Consider the following 25,399-nt stretch of genomic DNA (forward strand, 5'->3'; position numbering starts at 1 on the left):
AGAATCAAATAGTATAGTATAACTTCTACTAGAGTAATATTCCTGCTCTATGTTATAATAATATTGTAATTAGTCTTTCTATAAATCTGATATTGTATTATAGAGTTAAGCACATTAAAATTAACTAATTTGAGATCATATTCAACTAGGTATTATTGATTTAAAATTTATACCCAGACGATTAATCGGCTTATATATTTACAAAAACTTTTATGAAAAAAAAAATTATTTGTTTGTAGACGTTATTGATATGACTCATGAAGAAATATGATTAATTTTAAGTGTGCAAAGAAACTACAAGATTTGTTATTTACATTGGTCATACAATTTGTTTTGAATATGTTAAAGTGAAGTAAGTTGAACGTCTTCTAGTCTTTAAAAAATCTAAAAATTATCTTCCATTCAAATATTCTGTCTTAATTAATGTATCTCACTTTTAATAAAAATATTAGGATTCAAAATAAAAGATATTTTTTATTTAATTTTTATTAAATTCAACTATTTCTCTCTAGCTATGAAATTTTTAAATAACTTTTTGAAAAATAAATGTAATTATAAAAATAAATTAAACTAAATGATAATTAAACTTTAAATTAGATAAAAAACAAAAACGAAATGGCTAGGACATGAGGAAATTTATATTGGATTGTAATGTTTCAAACTTTGAATTATAGATATGGCTAGGACACGAGGAAATTTATCTAGACGTGGTTCACATGATGCACCTGAGAGTTCCACACAGGGTGTTGCACGAAAGAGACCGACAGCTTCAGCTCGTAGAAGGGGTCAGCACGAGGCTAATGTTGTTGAGCATGAGGTTTCTGATGTTCCTCAAGACGAGGAGCAGGGGATTGATAACGATGGTGCAGGATTTCCAGGTGGTCCGTCTGATACAACTTTATTGACTCGGTACCAGAATCATGTTGCACGCATGATATGGGATGGTTAGGTAAGTAAGAAGTTTTTATAAATGTTTAATTTTATTGTTGTTATGTATTTTTATTCTTTTTTGTTTCTTTTATGTTAGGATCGAGTTGTGAAAATAGTCTCCCATGTTGTTCAGGATGATGTTGTTGAGCATGAGGTTTCTGATGTTCCTCAAGACGACGAGCAGGGGATTGATAACGATGGTGCAGGATTTCCAGGTGGTCCGTCTGATACAACTTTATTGACTCGGTACCAGAATCATGTTGCACGCATGATATGGGATGGTCAGGTAAGTAAGAAGTTTTTATAAATGTTTAATTTTATTGTTGTTATGTATTTTTATTCTTTTTTGTTTCTTTTATGTTAGGATCGAGTTGTGAAAATAGTCTCCCATATTAAAAAAGTGAAGAAATTAGGACGTCCTCACCCTTCTATTCTCCCCTTTGTGGCAGCTTCTGAATTATCGCCTCTGTGCGATATTTTATATGAATATACCGATCTTGGGTTAGTATTGGGTTTCGTGGAGAGATGGCATCCCGAGACTAATACTTTTCATCTACCCATTGGGGAGATGACCATCACTTTAGATGACGTCTGGTCGTTCCTCCATCTTCCCATCACTGGACATTTTTGCTCCACTGAAAATCTTGAATATGAAGATTAAGTTAAGATTTTGATGACACTTCTTGGTGTTGATCGGGCCATGGCTTATGAGGAGCTGAATCAAAGTCGGGGTGCACAGGTCAGACTTAACTGGTTGAGAGAGTTGTATGATAGTTGTTGTGATAACGAGCTATGGGAGTTTGTTGCACGTGCATATCTTTTGCACCTTGTAGGGTGCACGATATTTGCTAATAAAAGCGCCACCTATGTTCGTACACATTATCTCGAGCTATTTAGAGATCTCCCGACATGTCGTAGATATGCTTGGGGAGTTGCTGCTCTTGTCTACTTATATGAGCAGCTAGGAGATGCTAGCTTTGCAAATACAAAGCAATTAGCTGGATATCTACCTATTCTACAAGTACCCATTTATATTACATTTTATTCAATATTTTACTTGTTTTTTATTTTATATCACAATAGTTAAATGAAATGTTATTTGATACAGACTTGGATATACGAGCACTTCCCTGCATTGGGAAGGAAGCAATTACGGGATACATATGTGGAGACCGAACCCCGTGCCATACGTTATGTCACTAGACGCGCTATTTCTGCTATAACTGATGTTAGACTCCAGTTGGATGCCTTGACATATGATGGATGATTTGGAACCCATATGTAGCACATAGAGCTGGTCGACCACTTCTAACACATGGCATGTTTTCTAGCTTCCTGAGGCTTGGTACCCTCGTACACCGTCATCTGTCAGAGCGTGTGTTGCGACAATTTGGCTTCTTACAGCCTATTCCACGATCGCCGAGTTCGCTTCCCATGGTGGACTTTGGGACTATTGATGATCGGTGGAAAAACCACGAGCAGTATGTTGTAGTTCAAGTGCTCCCCGCACCAGCTCCTTTTTCATGTTCAGATGGATATTTGCAGTGGTTTAGGAGAGTCTCCCATCCATACATTTTACGTGGAGCTGAGGCCGACCGACCTAGCCTTGTGACAGTTCAGAGGACGTCACCGTCATCATCTTCTAGTGGTTTATTGGTATGTTACAAATTTATTTGTTCATATTATTAGTAACTTAAATATTTGACATTAATTTGGTATTATCGCAGGGTGTCGTGAAACGCATTGTTAGCAGTCTTCAGCGGATGATAGACTGTAGAGACGTTACTAAGGGCACAATTGCTTGGGATCGCATGCATGAGAAAGTTAATCCTGTTGAGGTCACACCAACAATCTCAAGCAATGACAACCGATATTTGTTGGTTTTGTAAGTACTATCCATTAAGAACACAATATTGAATGAATTTAATAACTTCACAACATCAGGATGGGTCCAGAACATATCGCTAACCACATCAGATTCATCAAGACATCTACTAAAATGGATGTAGTGATCACGTTCCAACATCAACATTAACTGTTGTAACTCAGTCCTTGAACCTTTTACTGAACGTTTGTACCTATATCTTGCATTATACACTTGCTTCAGAGTTGTAACATTACACTCATATTTTTCTTTGAGAGTGAGAAGTATATTTGCAGGTTTTACTTGACTTTTAGTTATATCAACAAACAACGACTGTTCAGTGGACTTCAACCTACTCGCATAGGGGTGACCAACTAGAGTAGATGAGACATCGTGATTATGGTAACCACATTTTACGTTCAACACCCATCCCTCCCCTTGAGAAATGGGTCTCCCTCTCAATCTAAAGGGACAATCACATTTTCTTGTCCCAGATAAACTCAGTTCTACATCACATTTGTATTTTCTATATTTTCCACCTCTTTCACAACCTAATAATACATAGGTCTTTCTTCCTAGTTGTCCATTATATTTATCTGATCTTAGAATAATAACAACAAATCCAAGATTATAAGCAACCTCTCTAACCCACTTAATTAAATCTTCACGTGTTGGGAAGATATCATCGGTTGTAAAATGAGATGTATAATCTTGTTCGCAGATATCATGAACAAAATCAGAAAAGTCTAACATGAGACTACAATTTAGTTGAGAATCCACTTGAGAATCCAATAAACTCAAATAACTAAAATGATGATCTTCCATAATGAACTATAATAAAAAAATAAAATATTTTAATACGTCAAACAACCCCATCTAGGGCAACCACATAATAACTGATAAGAATATTAAAAAACAATGCAACAAGTATCAGAGAAAAGAATGCAACACGGCACCTTAATCGAGTGTCTCATCTATTACACAACACACATTACATATGCAAAGTAAAGTTCTCGTACAAATCCAAAGTTCTCAGACAAACACAAAGTGAGACAAAATTTTTGTTAACGTTTAATCAATTTCAAAACTGTTTCGGTCAATTCACATTCAAAAAATCACATTGAAAACTAATTGCATGGTGGTGATATTCAAAACTGATTGCATGATTCACATTCAAAAATTCACCTCACTCAAGCACACAATATACACTCACTCACAAACTCACCCACACCATTGCACTCACTCACCAACACACTAAATCCACATTCAATACCAACACACTAAATCCACAATCAACACGCACATAAACACATAAACAACATTATTCTATTTCATAACGAAAACAAAAGATTAGGGTTAATAAAACGTCAAGAACCCTTCATTTAAAAATTTCAAAAGCTGCATTTAAAAGTTCCAGAAACGGAATACGTGATCCTTTTCAGAAAAGTATGAAACGAATCCCAAAATCCGTTTGAAAAAAAAACATGAAACTTTATGAAACGAATTTTGGAATCTGTTTCATACTTTTCTGAAACAGATCACGTTTTCTGTTTCTGAAAAAAAAAATTAAAATTTGTGAAACGAGATTCGTAATCCGTTTCAGAAAAGTATGAAACGGATTCCAAAATTCATTTCATAAAACAAAGCCATGGAATTTTATGAAACGGATTTCGTAATCCGTTTCATACTTTTTTGAAATGGATTACGAATTTCGTTTCACAAATTTTAAATTTTTTTCCCACAAACGGAATACGTGATCCGTTTTAGAAAAGTATGAAAAAAATTCCAAAATCCGTTTCACAGAATAAAAAGGAAAAAAATGCAAAAATAATATTAACATTCCAACCATTCAAATCAAATTCGAAGAGGCTAACCTGCAGAGAAGATAAGAGGAGAGCTTTCGAGAAAAAAAAATGAATGAAACTCAACCTCTGACAAGGAACACCTTCAAGCATAGAAGAGAATGGAGGACAGTGACAATGAGAGAATAAAGAAGAGAGCTTTCAAAAATAAAATTAATGAAAGTGAACACACAAACCTCGGACCAGGGACCACCACAAGAGAATGAAGCAGAGAAAATTAAAATGAAGGCACTGGACCACAGTGAGAATGGAGAAGAAACAGAGAAGAAACGGGAAGAAACAGACAGAAGAAGGTATGAAATAATTTGGGGGTGCAGAGACAAGTTGATGCAGTAAATTTCATTTACTGCTCTTCTACTGTTTTCACCCACTTTCACCTACAAATTAATTAAAGACATAATGATAAATTTGGGGGTACTGAAGAAGCCTTGGAGGTGCAAGGAGAAGGCGCCTATACCGACCTCTCTTTTAATAAGCCTTGGTTTGGAAGGACGTGCTTTTTTATTTTCTGCACCCGCACTTTTTATTTTCTGTACCCACATTTTCACTACACACTTCACCTCCTTTTATTTCATTTTGAATTGGATTGTACTATATCTCTTTGCAACATGCGCATTACTCATACACCCCTCATTTTATCCTTTTTTTTTCTAATTACACCTCACATTTTATTCATCCACCTACTTTTTTTTTTTAAGTTTTGGACCTTTATTTTACTTTCTATAATCCGTGTTTTAACATTTTATACCTCAACCCCACTTATTTTTCACACCCCCTTTTTTCAGACATGCACCATTTTTCTATAAAATAATAAAATAAAAAAAATAAGAAATGAAAAATAGTTGTCTCCTTTCTTTCTAGTGTATGTACGACTCCTTACATAGCCGTACATTCTTTTTCAAATAATTAAAAAAAAGTTTAAAAAAATTAAAAAATTAAAAAAAATATCAAATTAACATTCAAATAACTTTTTTAAGAACTATATGATATTTGATTATTCCTTATAAATGAAAATATATATGAATAAAGTCAATCTTTATCGGGTTCATCCATAGAAACAAAAGAAATTTCTCAAATAGTTTTTTAGAACTCGGTAAACTCTGATTTTTTTTTTGAATAAAAATATGTAAGTTAATATTTGTCAAACCCAAAATCTTTAAAATATATTTTTGTTTATTCTATATGATCTTTTCTTCTTATTTTTGGGGAAAAAAATAAACATTTAGAAAAATCGAAAAATAATAAAAGAAAATAGTGTCTTGAATTGCCATGATATTGTATTTTGAAAAATTACGAAAAAATCATAAAAATAAAACATGGTATATGAAACCTAGATTTTAGGTTCAAAAGTTAGTTACATGTAGAAAATGTGTTAACATTGTACAAGACTCATCATCTGAAGAGGATATCGTAATTTTGGTTGTAACACCTCTCAATCTTATAAGGTTCATATAAGAATTTATCAAGAACTTTTTTCTTTTCTCGCATTTGATGATTCACCCATTCACTTTGGTTTGTAACACTTAAATATAGTTGTATACCTATTTCCTTTAATATTGTGCAAAAGAATTTAGTATTATTATTCCATTCTTTAATTTGTTGCATCTTATTTCTACTTATATAAGTATTTATAATATCTAGTTATATGTAGTTGTCATTCTTTTTGCATATTTTCTAATTCGTGATGGTATTAAACATATTAGTTCATGTCTTAGATGGTGGTGTTAAATATATTAGTTGAAGTAAAAAAGATATTTTATATGCACATAAATTAAGATATTAAGTGCAAGAAGTTGAAGGTGGATCATACCTCAAGCTTGGATAAGTAGGTGTATGAACTACCCTAGGCTGAGTTTGATGCTAGTCTATATTAGAAAATGTTTGCTATAAATGTAAGTCTTCCTATCATGTGTCTGTCAATTACACTCTACATTAGGGATGTGACTGTTCAGGATTTTGATATCTTGTGGCAATATTTCTATTGAGAATGTTCATTAAGGGTGTATTGAGGAATTCCTTTATTTTGTTGATAATACATCAACGTAATTAGTTGAATGGATTGTTATATGCATTCATTATCTTGTTGATACATATGTATATTTTATATATCTTATAAGAAATGAATTATATGCCTATTTTACGTGATGATATAAAAGTATTTATGTGTTATATATCGTGTGGTGGATGTTTTAATTTAAATAAGCTCATTCATATATGTTAATATTCATTTTAAGGATTAGATGTCTAGGAGTTGTATATACCACATTATTGTGCACATGACATTTTATGACAAGTAGAACGAGCTTACTATGACATATATTCTAGAGTCATAGTTGTGGGAGTCATAGAAAATGCGTTCTTTCTACGATGCTGCAAAAACTTGTCATAGTAAATCTGACTTACTTAGGTATTCAAGTAACAGTTATAGTAAGTCCAACTTACTATGACAAAAGTTGACAATGTTGGCACAATAAATGGACTTATTATGACACATTTTTGAAAACCTATCATAGTAAGTCCATCTTACTATAACATGTATTTGGAGACTTGTTATAGTAAGTGGACCTTTATGAGAGCTATAACTGGGTCAGTCATATTACGTTTAAAGTTACTATGACAAGTAATGCAAAATCCATCATAGTAAGTTTGATTTTTTTTAATGATTTCTTTTTTGTTTTACCATTTTCCTCTCCATTCAATTCACCTACAACTACATTTCATATCACCAAACTAATTATATACATTTAAGTTGTCCAACAAACTTTAAAACATGAACTTGTATATAAATAAACCTATAACCTTGACAAACTTTCACACCCTATGAAAACTCATACAAAGTTTTATTTTCTTGTTTAGACAATGTGTGACATGTCAGAGGCAAGTAGTTCTTTTGCCTTAAGATTGCAGAGCTAATTGTTCTCTTATTCCCATTTCAACCAAGTCCAAATGAGACTTCATATCGTCTTTTGTTTTACTTTGAATATTGAGGAGTGTTCCAATAATAATATCACACACCTTTTTCTTTACACACATGACATCTATACAATGTCTCACATCAAACACCCTCCAATATGGGAGATCAAAGAAGATGGATCTTATTCCATATGTTTCTTGTTGTGCTTGCTTTTGTGTCTTGTCGGGCACAACTTGGATGTCCTTCACACATTCATATACTTGTAATCTACTTAAAGGTGTCAGAGCCATTTCATTTTCTTCACCACCATTAAATGTTTTCTTTAATTTAAGAAAAGGATGGTTTGCACTAAGAAATCTTCGATGTCCAATGTACAAAATTTTCTTTCCATGCTTTAGTTAATGGTGACATGTGTTTTCTTTACATATAAGGCATGCTTTGTGATCCTTTGTGTTATACGCATTCAAACTACCATATGCCAGAAACTCATTGATTGTACAAAATAACATAGCATGCAACTTAAAAGTGAAGCCTGTATATCTATCAAACACATCAATGCCTTCCTCCCACAACATTTTCAAATCTTCAACTAGTGGGCTTAAATAAACATTAATGTCATTTTCTGGTTGTCGTGGACGAGAAACCATTAAAGATAACATCATATATTTATGTTTCATGCACAACCATAAAGGTAAGTTCTAGATCATTTACATGATAGGCCATGAACTATGTTTACTACTCAAGTTACCATACAAGTTCATTCCATCTATAGCAAGTCTAAGCCTAATGTTTATTAGATCATTACCAAAATTTAGGAACATCTAATCTTTTTTTTGTCATTGACTACAATCAATTGGATGCCTTAAATGACCATCTTTTTTACGTTCATCTGCATGCAATCTAATGAGTTTTACATCTTTTACATTAGCAAATAATCTTTTAAACCTTGGAATCATAGGAAGATACCATAACACCTTTGCTGGAACACCCTTCCTAACATCATATTCGAAGTCACCATATTTTCCTTGTATTTTGATAATCCACGATGTGGACATTCATGTAACTTTTGAAATTCCTTTCTATACAACACACAATCGTTTGAACATGCATGAATTTGTTTGTACTCCATACCTACCAGTCACAATATCTTCTTTGCATCATAATTACATGTTGGCATCGTGTTACTTTCACCAAGCATGTCACTCAACAACTCAAGCAATTATGTGAAACTTTTATCACTCCACCCATTAATTGCCTTCACATTATTATTCTCAACAATCGAGTGAACTTAGTGCACCCCGGATACAAAGGAATTTCTGCATCATTACACAAAGTATCATACATATGTGAATGTTGGAAGACATCATCTTGAACATCACCAATCATTTCCTCCAACTGATCTTCAATAACTAAATCCACTTTTTCTGCTTCAGTTTGAGACACATGTCTTATTGGCACTTCTACTAATTCACCATTCCATGTCCACTTTGTGTACCTCTATAGGAATCCATCACATAAAACATGATCTCGTATTACTTCAAAGGGTAGTCTTCACTCATTCAAACAATTAACACATGGACAATAGAATCTTCCTTTATTATTTGGAACATTCCTCGTAGCAAATTCAATAAATTGTTGCACTCTGCTCTCATATTCATTAATTGTGTGTTTATAATTTATCCAACTCCAATCTATATTAACATTATGTTTCATAACACAATGTATAAATAAGCTCTTAATAAACTTAAGGGTTTTAATTTTGGAAGTGTTTATTTATAGGCAAGCAAATTTAGGAAAATTTAGAAAATCAAAGCGAGAATATTTTCACTTGAAAGTGGTTTATTTCACTAAGTTTTGAATCATGGTAAACTATTAAGTAATTATTGGGATTTCATGGTCTTAATAATAATGTATCTAGAAACTCTTCTTTGAGATTTCACTTCAACGTTTGAGAGAGAAGAAAGGCGAAAGGTCTAATATGAATGATATTGTTCAACGCCTACTTAACCACCTAAAATATGGGTTTTGATCTTCTCATATTTATTTTTCACTTTATTTTCGTTTAGTAGTCATACTTAAATTAGAAAACTAAATTCTCATTTAATTAACTTGACATACTTAATTAGACCACTCTTTTCTAAGCAATTAAACACAATACCAAACTTTAGGAACAAATAAACACCAAACTTAGTTTAGTCGAACATATCCAATGCTTCCTCCAATCTCAATTTCTAACACTACTACGATTGGTCCAAAAACATTACATAAACCCTACAATTTGAGCATTGAATTTGCTTTAAGAAAACACACATAGCCTTAAGCTAGAGAACAACACATAAACATGGTGTTTAGTGACAAGTTGATATAAGAAATTTGTGTTGAATTCAAATTGATTTAAACCCAAAGAAAACTGAATCAATCATCCAAACAAAATAAGCTCAAGCAACTAATCTAAAAAAAAAAAGCTCAAGCAACTAAGTGGAGGAAATAGAGAAAACTTGATTGCCCAAACGATAGCAAAATCATTGGCTCAACAATGAGGGTTTCAATCCTAGTCAGTAATGGTCTCGCTGGAGATGACGAGGTGAGCTCCCATGGTCTGACCAGAGATGACGACATGAGGCTAAGTTTAGTAGAGCAGCCTCGACAACCGATAAGGCAAAGCCTCAAAGTTTTGACAATGACATTGGTTTGGGAGACAAAGGCGTGTGAAATACAAGAAAGAGAATGAGGACGATGACTTCGTGAGGAATGAAAGATGAGAAACTTGAGAGGATTTTGCGTGGACTGCTTTTGAAATGGGACAGTGGTAAAATCAAGGATTTAGACATACAATGATAGGTGTTGAACTAACAATCATGGTAACATCTTATTGTGATAGGTCTTCCTAAACCTGTCATAATACGTTTTCAACATAATTTCATTTTGGCCACCGCACTCCACTTACTATGATAGGTCCACTACACCTATCATAATAAATTTTCCCTTTTCACTTATTATGACAGGTCCCCTTTTACCAATCATAATAACTGTTACTTTTATTACGAAAATGCCACAAGTCAACTTTTTATGACAAGTGGACAACTCATGCATAATAAATTGTCATTGATTCCACTTTTTCCACTAGTGCCAATATTTGTAAATATATGTTAGCACATATTGTTTGTACCATCTAGTATACATGTAATTTTTTTTTCAAGATGTTATAATTATTATTGGTATTCATTTATTATGTGCATCAATACTGCAAATATAGTAATTGTAAGTATACTTTCATTAATCTTAAAAAAGATAATATATTCAATTGTTTATTCTAACATTCTTTTTTCAATGTTCAAAGTATTTACATAGTTGTACATAGTAAATATTCATGGATTTGTTGACCAAAGAGTTCATGTAGAGTATGGGGAATAAAACAAGTGAGGTACAAACATACTTAATATATGTTAAATTATGTTAATTTAGAAGGAGGTGAATGTTAGGTTTATAGAAGGGGGTTTCATTGGTGAGACACAACACTGATGAGACTTGAGCCCAACCACATAAGGCATTAACACCACTCTCAACCCAAAACCTTAAGGCAATGGGTTTATTGGTCTTTATCCTTATATGGTGCTTTACTTTCTCATTTCTACCCAATGTGGGACTTAGACTCACACTTGGATTCCTAATAGTGAATATAGTCATAAACTTTTTTCAGGACAACTAGATTAGACCCTCTAGAGAACAAGCAAACAACAAAGAGTAATTAAAATTGGTTTACCAAACTCATGATTCATGTCCAATTCTCCCTTTGGACAAACTTTTTAAGGGTTCCACTAATCAATTGAATTATTACAATGAGTACATAGACCACTTATAATTATTATGAGTGCACAAACCCCTCTTAGATATCTCATCTTAATCTTCCCTGAGACTAGGATCTCAAAACATGTAACAAAAAACTATCACAGAGATGATTTTAAGCTCACAGTGTTTACTTCAAATAGTGAAGAAATACATAAAGGTTTAGCTCACTCACAAAGAACATTTAACTAACTCAAGGATTCTAGAAAATTGTAAATCTCTCTTGTGTTCTTCAATCTCAACTTGAATCCTTTATATACGCTATTGAGGATTATTATTATTTCTTTAAACATACTCTGTTCGGATCCTTTGTAATAAGCTTTTATCATATATGTAGATTATGCATTGCATCCTTTTGATTTGAGCTAATTGGGAGATTTTACAAAAAATTATTTGTGCTCTTTAGAACCTCTTTCTCTTCATATGAAAACATTTCAAACACAAAAGGCATAAATATGAAATTTTCATACGAAATTTTGGCACTTCTGTTTGTAATTTGTGTTTATATGATATTTAATTTTCCCTGATGTAGGAAAATGAGATTTAATCACATGTTTCCAAGTTTCTACTTAAAAGAAATCATTTGGTCCCTATTTTGTGTATTTTTCATGTAAATTAAAGTAGATGAGAAAATAACTTAAAAAGAGTAAAGGAGAAATCAAGAAACAGACCAAAAAAGGGAAGAAATGTTGCCATAGTTCGCTCAAGTCAGAGCAATCTCGCTCAAGCCAAAGTAAACTCGCCCAAGCGAGACACTTGCACCATTCTCGCCTAAGTGAGAAGCACTCTCGCCCAAGCGAGAGTTCTAGCACATGACAATAAAGCTTGGCATCATTCTCGCTTAAGTGAGAATATTTTCGCTTAAGCGAGAGTACCTTTCTTTAGCATGAAATACATTCTCGTCCAAGCAAGACTCAGCTAGCTTAAGCGCGAGCTCGTGCAATATATATATATATTCCCTGAGTTCAGAAGGAAAACAAGGTTGGATCGAAACTGGAATCAAGCTCTAGAGAAGGACGAATAGCACATGATCCATACTTTATGGGGTTTTCTTCTTATCTCTTAGGATTTTAATGGCTACCATGCGTGGCTAATCTTCTGTCTTGGGATTGAATGTAATCGATTCAAACTTGGATGTAATCTGGTCATATTTATATATAGCATTTCTGTTTCTACTCAATATTGGTATTATTGTTTTGTTCTTAATGCTTGATTCTATTTGATAAATAAATTCTTGATTGTGATTTTTAGATCTGACTGGAAAGTATTTTTGAAAATATGATGTGAACAATGATACTTGATGTACTGTGATGCTAGGGATAGATTTCAAGATATCAATTACTTATAACACTTAAACATAATGTTGGATTAATCTGTTGAATATGTGAGGAATTCAAGGGACTAATCTTATGAATTTTATACGTGAGAAATTAGTATAAATGATTTTTGGGTGTTACATCAATATTGGTAAATTTAGATGTTGTATATTTATATTTATCTAGATTATAGACAAGTGAGATAAATGAAATTCAATCCCAATTTCTCTTACTGAACTTTTTCTAAACTTTTTGCTTTTACTGTATTATTTTTATGCAAACTTAGTATAACAATCAATGATGAATCAAATGAATTTTTCTGTATATATGTTGATTAAGATAATTATCTATTTTAATTGAATCTGTTCCTCATGGGATGGACACTCTTACTTAAAAATAATTATACTATAGTTGATTATTGGTACGCTTGGCAAGAGATCAATAATTACTTAAGCTAACTAATGACACTAGTTTTATTCTACATTACCTATTCCAACATATGTATTACTATTAACTCTACCTATTCATTTCTAGAATATTAATGACCTATCTAAGAGTCTATCATCTAAATTAAACTCCTATAAAATCAATTCTAAAACTTACACTAAAAGTGTACTAAAAAGGTCTAATTAAGTTAAATTCGCAAAACTAGTATAAAATGCTAATTAAACTAAATCTAGGGTAAGAACTCTCAATTAACAACTTTAATATACCCAAATCTATCCAACTTAAATTAACAACTTATCCGTGTCCCAAGCTTCGACTCTTATATGTTCATTCTTGTTGACTAAACAAATATCCAGATGAATATTATTATGTATAAATAAAACACACTATACATTATAAGAAAATCTTTGAATAATTTTCGTAACAAAAAATAATTAGTCACTATAGTGATCAATTTATATACCAATTTATAAACTAAAAATTATTGGTAGCTAAAATAGTTTCAAAGAAAGATATTGGTCTCTAAATTGGTAACAAAAATAGTTTCTATTATGAACTGGTCACTAAATTAGATGTCAAGGTTTTAGCTAGCAAATAAATTGGTCTTTAAATTGGTCACTAATATTAGCTACCAAAATTTTAGTTAAAAAAATTGTCTCTAAAATTGTATCTAAATTGGTCACTAATGAATCAAATTTAGAAACTAATTTACTTTTTTCTAATGAATATACATTTTTTTATTTATTCTTTTCCAAAAACAAAAAAGAACATATAAAAGATGAATGAAAACAATGAATTTATTTTTTATTATTAATAATAGAATAAATTAAACTATTAAAGGAAAAACACAAAATATCTTAATATTTTTCGCTTATACATTTTATCATATTTTTCTATTAATTATTACATTTAAATTAATATTTTAATATTTATAAAAGTTAGTAACGAACACTAAAAAAATTAAAAATCTTATACTTTAATTATCATAAATCCTCATTATAATTTTAAAAAAATTGGAGAAACATTACATACTACAAGAAAACTATCAAATATTAACCAATTTTATGACTTTTGGTAATCAAAATCTAAGTAACTAATATTAGTGATAAATTTAAAAACTAATTTATAATAAAAATTATTTTAATTATCAATTAAAGACCAATTATAATTTTTTTAAAATTAATTTAGTTACCACTAATTTTTATTTTATAAATTAATATTTAAATTATTTATAATGACTAATTATTTTTATTTATTAAAATTAATGATCAATTTTCTTATAACGATATATCGCCGATATAATGCCGAAATAATAGTGTCCCGACATATATTACAAATATATAATTATAAAATACATCCTTAATTTCAATTCTTCAATTATTTACCTACTTCTATACGACTGAGTCTAGCCATTTATGATATAGTGTAGGAGTTGACAGGATAGCTGAGTTGTAAACCATCACTGCCCAACTTCAGCAGACACAAAATGTTGCAAATCACAACCTTGGTTTAATGGTCAACCTTATATTTAACATTCAATGCGTGATAACATGCATCAAACAAAACATTCTTTTGATGGTTTTATAATTATTTGCATTAAATATTCAACATAAAATATTGCATGATCACAACAAACGATACCAGAGAGGCCAATGAAGCTGGATCTAGCTTTTTTGCTTGTATTGGATAAAACAATGAACATTCTTTTCATGATTTATTACAACAGAAATGTTTGTACGACTAAGATCTTTTTATTTGGTGAGTTGTAGGTATAACAACAAATGAAAATACACACGGTTTAATACTAATTTGGATCCTCATATTTATAATAATTATTCAATAATTTTCCTCAGTTTATTTTGAATTTAATGTAGTCCTTTTATTTTTCCAAAACATTCAACGTATAATAATGGCGAGATAAAAGTTCAACTTCTATTTCAGAGAGAGGCTGTTCTCCTGTGTTTGTTCTGTTGGAATGTGTTTTAATGTACTTGATTAGGTTTGTATAGTATGACTTTGATAGATATGAAGTTGAATTTTATTGATATATAAATTGTATTGTGTATATAATTTAAACATTAACTAGTCTTTGTGTTTTATGTTGACATTTGTGATTGTGCTATGATTGTGTTTTAATATAGGATAGATAGATATGCAGGTGACGAATAAGAAGAGACTAGAAGTTATCATAGGATTTTTACCCACAAAGACTAAACATATTTATGTTATATTCTAGGTGTTACAAGTCTGAATTACATTTATAATCAATTACTATCATAATAGATTATAACAAAATATTTTTTGTTTTGGGTAAATTTGAGAAAACTTATTCTAAAATAATTAATATTGCATAAATGTAAATAAAATTAGTTTTTACATGAAAAAATAATGTGTACGAAGGTGAACGATAAAAGCCATTAAAAGTCGATAAAAACAATTTATTTTTAAATTTTGTACACAATTTAATTATAGTTAGTTATGTTAAAATATATTTAATTCAGTAGACAAACTCAAAAAACTCATAAAATAAGTACGGTGAAGTAAAAAATGTGGTTTGGACCTTTTTCTTATATATCTTCTCGGTTTCATTTGGAACAATTTATGCTACATATAAAAACCTCTTCATTAATAATTATTTTATGTAAATTAAACTCATGTCCTAATCATTAGTAATAAATGTTGAAACAATTGAATCTAAAAACAAGGTTAATAAATCCTCTAAACTCTTCTAGAAGAATAGACTACAACAAAGAACTCAAAAGTAACATAACATAGGTATACTAGTTCACATATACTAGTACAAAAAACACTTTCGAAATCATCTAATATGTTTCGGTTTCAAGAAAAATAAAGTCTTTCAAAACGTAGTGGTATTTTTAAATTTTTTTGCATAACTATATACTTATGTTCTAAAATAACCAAAGTCTATATTGATATATGCTTCGATCTTTTAAATAATAGAGATTTATTCATTTGCTAAGGTTAAAATTTCACAAATTATGCATCCCCACCAAAATTTTTCCATTTGCGTTGTTGCATCATTCCTCCACTGCAAGAGCCACTCTCCTCTCTTCCTCATTGCCAAACACGAACCACCCTACAACTTTCGTTGCCACTCCTCCACTTTTCTCCCTTCCCTTACCTTCCCCATCGATAATGCAAATTGTGTCGTCGTGTCGCCATTGTCAACCTCCCTTTCCTCCCCATTTCGAAAGTGGTGAGAGGTTCATTCTCTCGTATTGCAATTCTTTTTATTTATTTCATAATCATTTCTCCTAATGTAAGTATTTTTAATGTCTTTTATTCAATGTGGGGTGGGAAGGTGGTGGTGGCTCTGTTTGTTGTGGGGAGCACAGTGGTTTTGTAGTGGTTCTAGGATGGGAAATGTTGGGAAAGTGAGGATGGGAAGAAATTGAAACATTTTTTTTTATGAAAAGAAATTGGAATAGGCTTCGATTCAAGAAAGAACCAAAGCATAAAGTAAAGAATAGACTTCGGTTATGAACTGAAGCCTAAAGTCCTATCTTTTTCTACCTTGCCTAAACATGTTTCAGTTAAAGAACCGAAGTAGAATTTCCAAAATAACTGGTGTCAAAGCCTTTACATGCATTAGTGCCAAACTCAAGAGTTACATACACGATTCTCCCTTTAGTCAGCTCCTTAAGATGTTTCACTAATTAAATGAATGATTACATAAGTACATAGATACCTCCTAACTAATTATACAAGTACACAAACCATTCCTGATTATTATGTCTTAATTGTCCCTTGAGACTAAGTCCTCATAAAAAACAAAAGAAAGACTCTAAAAGAAGGGGACAATTTAAGCTCACAGAACAACTTCACAAAGTGAATAATTATAAAAGTATTGTTCACCCACAAAAAATACTTTAGAATTTAATGACCACTGGAAAGTTGTATAACACCTACATTATTGTACCTTTTGTGTTCTCCTTCTTCATCTGATGCCTTCTTATAGGAATTAAAAGATGATCATTGCGTCAAAAAATATGTTAAAATCTTTTGTTATCTGAAAACATTTTTAGCTAAGTTGATCATGTGCTACATCCCTTGAATTTTTTTTAATGGAAGCTTATATGGATGATTTTATTTGAAGGAGCTTTTGTCTTCACATTGAAAGGAAACAATAATATGTATACTAATAAGTTTTAAATGTAGTTTAAAGTGTATCATATTTTATTTTTGTTTCCTTTTTGACTTTCTAATATGAATGTTGTAAGGATATTTTTCTATATATAAAACAAAATCTTTCTATTTTAGCTTATTTCAAATTTACGAGCGTTTAATATTTTCAAAGATGTTTATAATTAAAACTTTCAAAACGTGTATTGTTACTACTTTTGATTATGTGTTTTAAGATCAATATATGATTAAACTTATTGTTAGATCGGTTGATGCTTCAAGTTTCCATTGCATTGGATGGTCTAACAAATTGAAGCTAGTACAAAACACACATTAGCAAAATCATGAAAATGTAATAGGGATATATGATTAGCTAGTTTGAGTGATTGTTATCATTAAAACTCTTTAGTAAAGGACTTCACTAGGGTTAAACCATCTAGGGTCTTAACAATATAGCTTTTAGTCTAGTGGTAAACTCTCAATCCAATAATTAGTATAAAAGTCAAGGTCACACAGGTTTGATTACAACCAATTGTTGAAGGTAAGATTGGGCACTTTTAAGTAGAAAAATTTATTGATCTAATAAAGCATCTTCTTACACGATGTCAAGAAATTATTTTCTTAAATTTGTTTTCCTATAGATTTATTTAATTTTAAGGCTTTTATTTTTGTTAGTGCTATTAGTTAATTTATGTTGTGATTGCATGACATAGATTTTAAGTGAGGTGTGGAAAATGGTAATTTATCTTGAAAAGAATGGAGGTTGCAACTTGGAAGTATTTTCTTTTGTATGTAGAATTGTTAAAGAATCACTCAAATGACTTTTAAAATAAAGGATTCTATTTTGAACCACGTAAAAAAAAGGCCACATGGTCTCTATGTATGGATAATTAGACATTTAATTACATAGTTTAAAAATTTTGATAAGGGAGTTCGAGATGCAAAGGATGAAAAAGTCGGAGACAATTAAAGAATACTCAAACAAATTGTTGGGTATTGCAAACAAGATAAAATTGTTGGGAAAGGAGTTTCCAAATTCAAGACTCGTTGAGAAAATTTTGGTGACGGTGCCGAAAAGATATGGGGCATCTATTACTTCTTTAGAAAAGACAAAAGATTTATCTATAATTACCTTGATAGAGGTGATACATGCCTTGCAAGCACAAGACAACGAAGATTGATGAGAGAAGATAATGAGGCGGTTGAATGTAATTTAAATTACACTAAAGAGAATGCTCTCATGGTCAAGAACAATAGAAGGAGCAAATACAACAACACACACGTTTTTCCATCTTGTCCTTGTTGCAAGAAAAAAGGTCATCAACCCAACTGGTGTTGGTGGAGGCCATATGTCAAATGTCACAAATGCAGTCAATTGAGACATGTGGAAAAGGTATGCAAATTCCAAGATTTGCAAGAAGATGTTCAGATTGTGGAGGATAAAACAGAGGAGAACTACCCCTTACAATATCACGTGTCACAACCAACGAATTTACAAAAGATTGGATTATAGATAGTGATTGCACAAACCACATGAGTCATGATAGAGAACTTTTCACGGAGCTCAACAAATTAAATATTTCCAAAGTAAGAATTGGGAATGAAGAACAGCTTGCTATGAAAGGTACAAGCACAGTTTCAATTAAAACTCACTCATGTATCAAACTAATTTTTAATGTCTTATATGTTCCTAAGATTATTCAGAATTTGTTAAGTGTTGCTCAAATGTTAGAGAAAGGTTATAAGGTCTCTTTTGAAAATAAAGTTTGTGTGATAAAAAATGCTAACAACTTAGAACCATTCAAAGTCCACATGAAAAACAAAAGGTTTGCGTTGGATTTGATGAAGGAGGAATTTCCTACAAATGAAGAGAGTTGAAAAGAAGGATCAAAATCAAAAGAAGATAAATATCTCTTGAAGAAGTTTGATGTCTAAGTGAAGAAAGTAGACAAAGGTCCACATTCTAATATTCATCAAAAGTCCAATGTCACTGCCATGAAATCCATAATTGACAAAGAAGATGATGCTGATAGAAGAACAAATATAAAGAAGAATATCAAATTGAAGAAAGATGTGATCCCATGGAAGAAAGAGAAAAGCAATAATTACAAGCACAAAAAGAAAAGAAAATTAAGCACCAAAAGATGGAGAATCAAATCGAAAGATGTAAAATTTAAATAAACAGATATTAAGCATGGAGGAATGTTGAGAATATTACTTAATATCTTTTTTATTTAAATTAGTTTTTAGAAAATATTTCAGTTTTAGATATATGTTTCAGTTTTAGAAATTAGTTATTATTTTATATTAAGAGTGAGATATTGTAAATATTTTATACTTGATATTTTGTTACATTTTACTCTATAAATAGGGTATATCAATAACATGTTGCTCCGTATAACATATCACATATATCTCTCATATATCTTATATCTCTCATATTTCAAAAGCCCTAAAAATCCCAATAGATTTTAAGTGAGGTGTGGAGGTTGCAACTTGGAAGTATTTAATTTTGTATGTAGGATTGTTAAAGAATCACTCAAATAACTTTTAGAATCAAGGATTCTATTTTGAACCACGTAAAAAAAGTCTACATGGTCTTTGTGTACGAATAATTGGATATTTAGTTACATAGTTTACAAATTTTGAACAAAACTTCACGTACTTACATTTGGTGTGTCAATAGTGAAATTTTTATGATAATAAAAGTGGAGTTTCATACTAATTATTGTATTAAAAGTATATTTCATCATATTTATTTAAAATATATGCCTGTATCATAGACAAAAGCAAAATTTTGGTGCAATATTTTTCTTTTTTTTTAAAATTATCGAAATGGAGAAAATTTCAAAAAATTTACAAAAGTGAGTAAGTGGTACCAATGTGACACAACTTTATTATAAAGAAGTTGTGCCAAGATACACTAGTGGAAAATGGCTTACTTTGACAAGTATTTTGGCGTCATAGTTGAATGAGTCATAGAAAATGCACACCTTTTATGACATCGTAAAAACCTATCATATTAAGTTAGACTTACTATGACAAGTATTTAAAGATTTGTCATAGTAAGTCCAGCTTACCATGACAAGTAATGCAAAGTACGTCATAGTAAGTTAGTTTTTTTTTTATCATTTTTTTTATTTTACCATTTTCCTCTCCATTCAATTCACCTGCAAATACATTTCATATCACTAGACCAAACAATTCCCAACCAAACCAATTTCGTACAGTTAAGTTGTCCAACAAACTTCAAAAATGGAAACTGTATATACATAAACCTACAACCTTGACAACTTTTACAAACTAAGATTTCTACAAGTTATCAGCAACACTCAAAAGAAAGAAAGCCCACTTGGTTCTAATTTCTTCAACCTTTCTACCTTCCAATAGGGATGAATCATTAAATATCTACAAAAAATATAATGAAGTTATAAACAATGATAAACATGAATAAGTGTACATTTTCATTTAACTTCATAACACACAAAGAAAGATTATTCATTTCTCAGTGCAGGCTTCTGGAACTTCCCCTGAAACACTCTTTGCATGCACTTCCCTTTCTGTCAATTTATAGACTTCACACAACAGTAATCAAGTTCAAGTTATAGAGTTTATAACATACAAGCAAAATATAAAATGTCAGAAACATTCCAAACATTCAGACACACAAATTTTACAAGAAGGTTGACGATAGATGGAAGGTTCAGAATTATGAACAAACACTGTAACAGTCAACAAATTCTAAACTCAATCCACACATTTAAGAAGGATTAAACTTTGTGTAGGAACACAAGTCATACTAATGTTTCTATTAGAATAAAATTAGAAAACAATGTATTATGCTAAAAGTTCTTGCCCAATAAAAAGAGAAAAGTACCTCAGTGAAGCCTGCACCCAAATATAGGTTTTGGACTGCATCCAAACAAAAGAAATATGATCATGTTCCATCTGACTGCATGTATTCCTTGAATCCCACTTGCTTGTCCGACTCAAATTGAATCATGGCCATATCATAAAGGCCTGATTATAGTAGTTAAGTCATTTCTAACACCTTAGGTTTCTAAATATCGACTGACATAAAGCACTACATATAATTTTCCTAAAGGCTCCATAGAGAGTAAGTTTGCAAGTTTGTTTATTATGACAAGTGACTTATACCTGTCATAATAAGTTGTCATAGATTCTCTTTTTTTCACTAGTAATATCACAACTTTAGTTCAAAACATTTTTAAAGTTGAAGTTGTGCTAAGTTGATACGACTTCAATTCAAAGCATTTTAAACTAAACTCATGCCAAGTTGGCCAAAACTGTCTGCAACTATAGTCTTGCCAACTTAGCACAATTTTATTTAAAATGCAATGAACTGAAGTCATGCTAACTTGACATAACTGTAACTTTATAAATGATTTAAATTAAAATCACGTTACCTTTGACACAACTTATTTACTTTTGTAATCTTTTGAAATCTAACACATTTTGGTATTTAAAAAAATTGCTTCACTTTTTTGCTTTTGCCTATTATAAGTAGCTTAATATAAAATAAAAATAAAAGTAATTTTAATTTTGAAAATTTTAATTTATTTATTTAGTTTAAATTTATTATATCAAAACATCCTAAAATGTTTTGTTGATTATTTGATATCGAATTTAACTTAACCTTAAAAATACTCGGGGTATGCATAGATATGCATCGGCTAAATTAATTTTGATGGAGAAATTAGAAAAAGTTGATTCTGTCTGAATGTGAATTTTCTAGTTTAAAATTGATTTTAGAAAATATCCAAACAATCTCAACATGATTTTGATGGTCTCAGATATATAAATTCTAAGTGTCTGTGAAACCAAACATACCCTCAATCAATTTGAAATTCAAGTTGGACATCAAGTTTTGATACTTTATTACTGTGTCAAAGATCAAGTTGTGTAAACAAGTTATTCCAAAATAAAGATAAAATTTTTAAAATTGATATTTTTCAAATATTGTTCTATGAACTTTTTTATCTAATTTTTATAGTTTATGAATTTTGTGAGTTTTCCAATTTATCTTGAAAGTATTATTATTATTTAAATATAGTTAAAGTGAATTTTACTTTATTTTTTATTTACCTATATCTAATTTCTTTTGCCCACATTAAACTATTTAAAAGTCATCTGAAAAATAATGTTTATCTATTAATCCTGTTTTCTGTAAGACCCATTAATTTTGGCTTACTAATTTTCTGCCCTAAAGTTAAGGGCTGTCCTCTTGTGTTTGGGCCTAGGGTTGGCCCAATTGATAAAACCCCTTTCTGGATGCCCTAACCCTCACTTTGCACTATTGCAGAAAAATCCAGCAGCCGTCACTCTCCTTTCCCCTCACAAAACGCTCTGCTAGGGTTTGCCCTAAGGTCCCCTTCATCCAAGCTCAAACTCAGTTCCTACTCATGTAAGTCACCCTTGGCTCATGCTTCTTTTCTCATGGTCTATGTTTGCCGTTATTGTTAGGGTTTAGTAATAACCCGTCTCCTTCTTCTGTTTTACCGTTCGTTCCAGCTGCCGATCATCCTAAGGACAGTTTGGTTTCCTGTGTGCGTGTCGGAGCGTCCCGCTAACTTGATTTCCAGGTACGGGAAGTTAGAACCCTTTAGTTTCCAGTCGTTTTGGTCTGTGTTTGCGTTGGTTGCTGTTTGTATGGTTTAATCTGTCGATTTGGTGTGTGAGGATGCCTTGTATGTTTGTTTGGTTCCATAATCATGGCTGCTGCAGTGAAGAACAGGGGCGAGACCTGTTAATCTCGCCCAAGCGAGTCAGTCTCGCCTAGGCGAGATGAAATAGGGAGCTCGCCTAGGGTTTCTACGCGAAAGGTCGCCCAGGCGACCAGTTTGGGGTTTTGAGCGAGCGAGCATCTCGCTCAAGCGAGAGGGGTCTCGCCTAAGCGAGATCCCGCATATGCTTCTGCACCACTTTTTGGGCCCTCGCCTAGGCGAAGGGGGACTCGCCTGAGCGAGCCTGTCTCGCCTGAGCGAGATCCTTCAGCCTGAGCGAGGGATTTGGGCGAGACAGAGTGGTGGTTGGTAGGGTGTTTGCTCTTTTATGATTGGAAGTGCTTGGGTATGACTGCCATGATGTAACACATATACAAATGTATGTTTTTTTTTATATACCTAACAAATCGATATATATATGTATGACATGATTCATAAGTGATGAAATATGGATTGGTTGAAGGGTTTGGCCTTGGTTTGAGTATGTTATTGGCATGTGAAATGAATGAGAGGTTTGGTACTAAAGGAACCCGGTATTAATGTGAGACGAAGCCCTAGACTCATTGGGGTGGTGATGATCAGAGGCATAGATTTGAGATGTGATGCAGATGAGGAATTGATTTCAAGGGTTGATATGAAATTGTAAAGTATGATTTAATATTCTCTTATTGCTGAATTATGAATGATTGGTCCGTGTCAGCGTGTAATTCCTTGAGGTCTCTAGGTGGGACCTCTGGGGTTGCGCTTCAGTGGTCGGGACGTAATTCCATGGCCCCTGTTAGTGGGTGCCCATGGTGGTGCCCCATCTGTATAACTAGGTAAGGATTCAAGGTAAGGACTGCATCCTGACACTCTAAGGAGCCAGTTAGTCTCACTTAGAGCAGACTGACTCCTGTGGTGAGAGTAGCAGGAGGCCTGAAATTCATTTAGGGCTAACCTTGTGGTGAGGGAGATTTGATTTATCGTAACACTTGTAACACATAGCTCGGAGATGAGCAGCTCAGAGTTGAGCAGGGATATTCACCACAAGTGCAAGCATCCGCTGAATCCGACCAAGTTATACGTATCCGGATGAGTCGAGTCGAGTCGTAGTGTATTGAACGAAGAGTCATAACATGTTTGGTTGCTATGTGGATATGAGATGAGAAAAATATATTTGACTGCATGATGAATATGTTGTTGGCTCTAGCTTACCCGTTTCGTTGCATGGTTGTGTTGTATGTGGCTATTCTTTCTTGCGATGATCATCGACTTGGTTGATGGGAGCAGATGGGCGAAGTTCTCGTGGTCAACAGGGGAATGGTGATTCCACCGCTTAGCCGTCTGGGCTAGATCTTACACTTCTCTTCTTGATGTCTTCTTTAGGGCTACGGCCCCTGTATTCGTTGTTTTGGATTGTAAACTCTTAGTCAAACTTTTATCCTGCTTGTTGGCATCGTGGTGTGCCTGGTTTTGTAGGGGTGATGTTGGAAACCCCAGAACTGCGCGTTTTACTATTTTATGTGTGACGTTTCCTTTAATTATGTTTATAAATTAAATGGGACGTTACATTTTCAAAATTGAATGTTAATTAAATATTTATATTTCTTTAATTTCTAAATTTATTGAAAAAACAATTCTTTCAATTAAATCGATTTGTTTAGTTGACCTTTTTAATTTATAACTTTCCTATATTTATTTATATAATATACGAAATGATTGCTAGTGGTGACAATTTGTATCCAAGCTCATTTGTATTTTATTGTACGTTTAGTAAAAAAAAAAAGGAAATAAATGGAAACTAATTAAAAAAGAAAGGAAGAAAAATACATGAAAAATGAAGATTATTCTATTTGAAAAAAGTAAAACGAGAACGTTCCCTGTGAGATTATTATTAAATTATTATTCTCAATTAATACTAATATATTTATTATTAATATTTATTTATCAGTATTAATTTCGTTTTATTTATTCATTATAGAAAAAAGGTTTAAGAAAAAAACTTTTAACTCTCCATAACCATCATGAAACAACATACAGAGAGAAATTAATTATACATTGGCTTTTGGAAGCATTTTCAAGAATTTTTTCGGTAATCATGAAACTTCGTATGATAATGTAACAGAAGCCGCGGTTTGAAATCTGATATCTGTGACAGAGATGTGCGGAACATGATGATGTAGGCCACACCCATTATAATAATGATAAACAAAACCAAAGTTATGCAGATCAGAAACCTGACAATAGTTTCCCTTTCTTAGTGCAAAAGAAAACAGCTAATCCCTTTATCAGGGATCATTCTATTACATGTTTTTGGTAGATGAAATTATAAGTTAGGACAAAGTACTTAACAA

At 31.8% G+C, this 25,399-nt stretch overlaps 1 protein-coding gene across 1 annotated transcript; it reads left to right on the top strand.

Annotated features, from left to right (window-relative positions):
• Positions 1 to 676: 676 nt before the first annotated feature.
• LOC114174426 (uncharacterized) lies at positions 677 to 1,591 on the top strand. Its single transcript, XM_028059269.1, has 3 exons — positions 677 to 922; positions 1,028 to 1,216; positions 1,295 to 1,591. Exons 1-3 carry the CDS (start codon positions 677 to 679, stop codon positions 1,589 to 1,591), a joined length of 732 nt encoding a protein of 243 aa, XP_027915070.1.
• Positions 1,592 to 25,399: the final 23,808 nt, after the last annotated feature.

This window comes from Vigna unguiculata, chromosome 2 (assembly GCF_037176805.1).
Source record: "Vigna unguiculata cultivar grain cowpea cultivar isolate G323 ecotype 2 chromosome 2, ASM3717680v1, whole genome shotgun sequence".
NCBI lineage: Eukaryota > Viridiplantae > Streptophyta > Magnoliopsida > Fabales > Fabaceae > Vigna > Vigna unguiculata.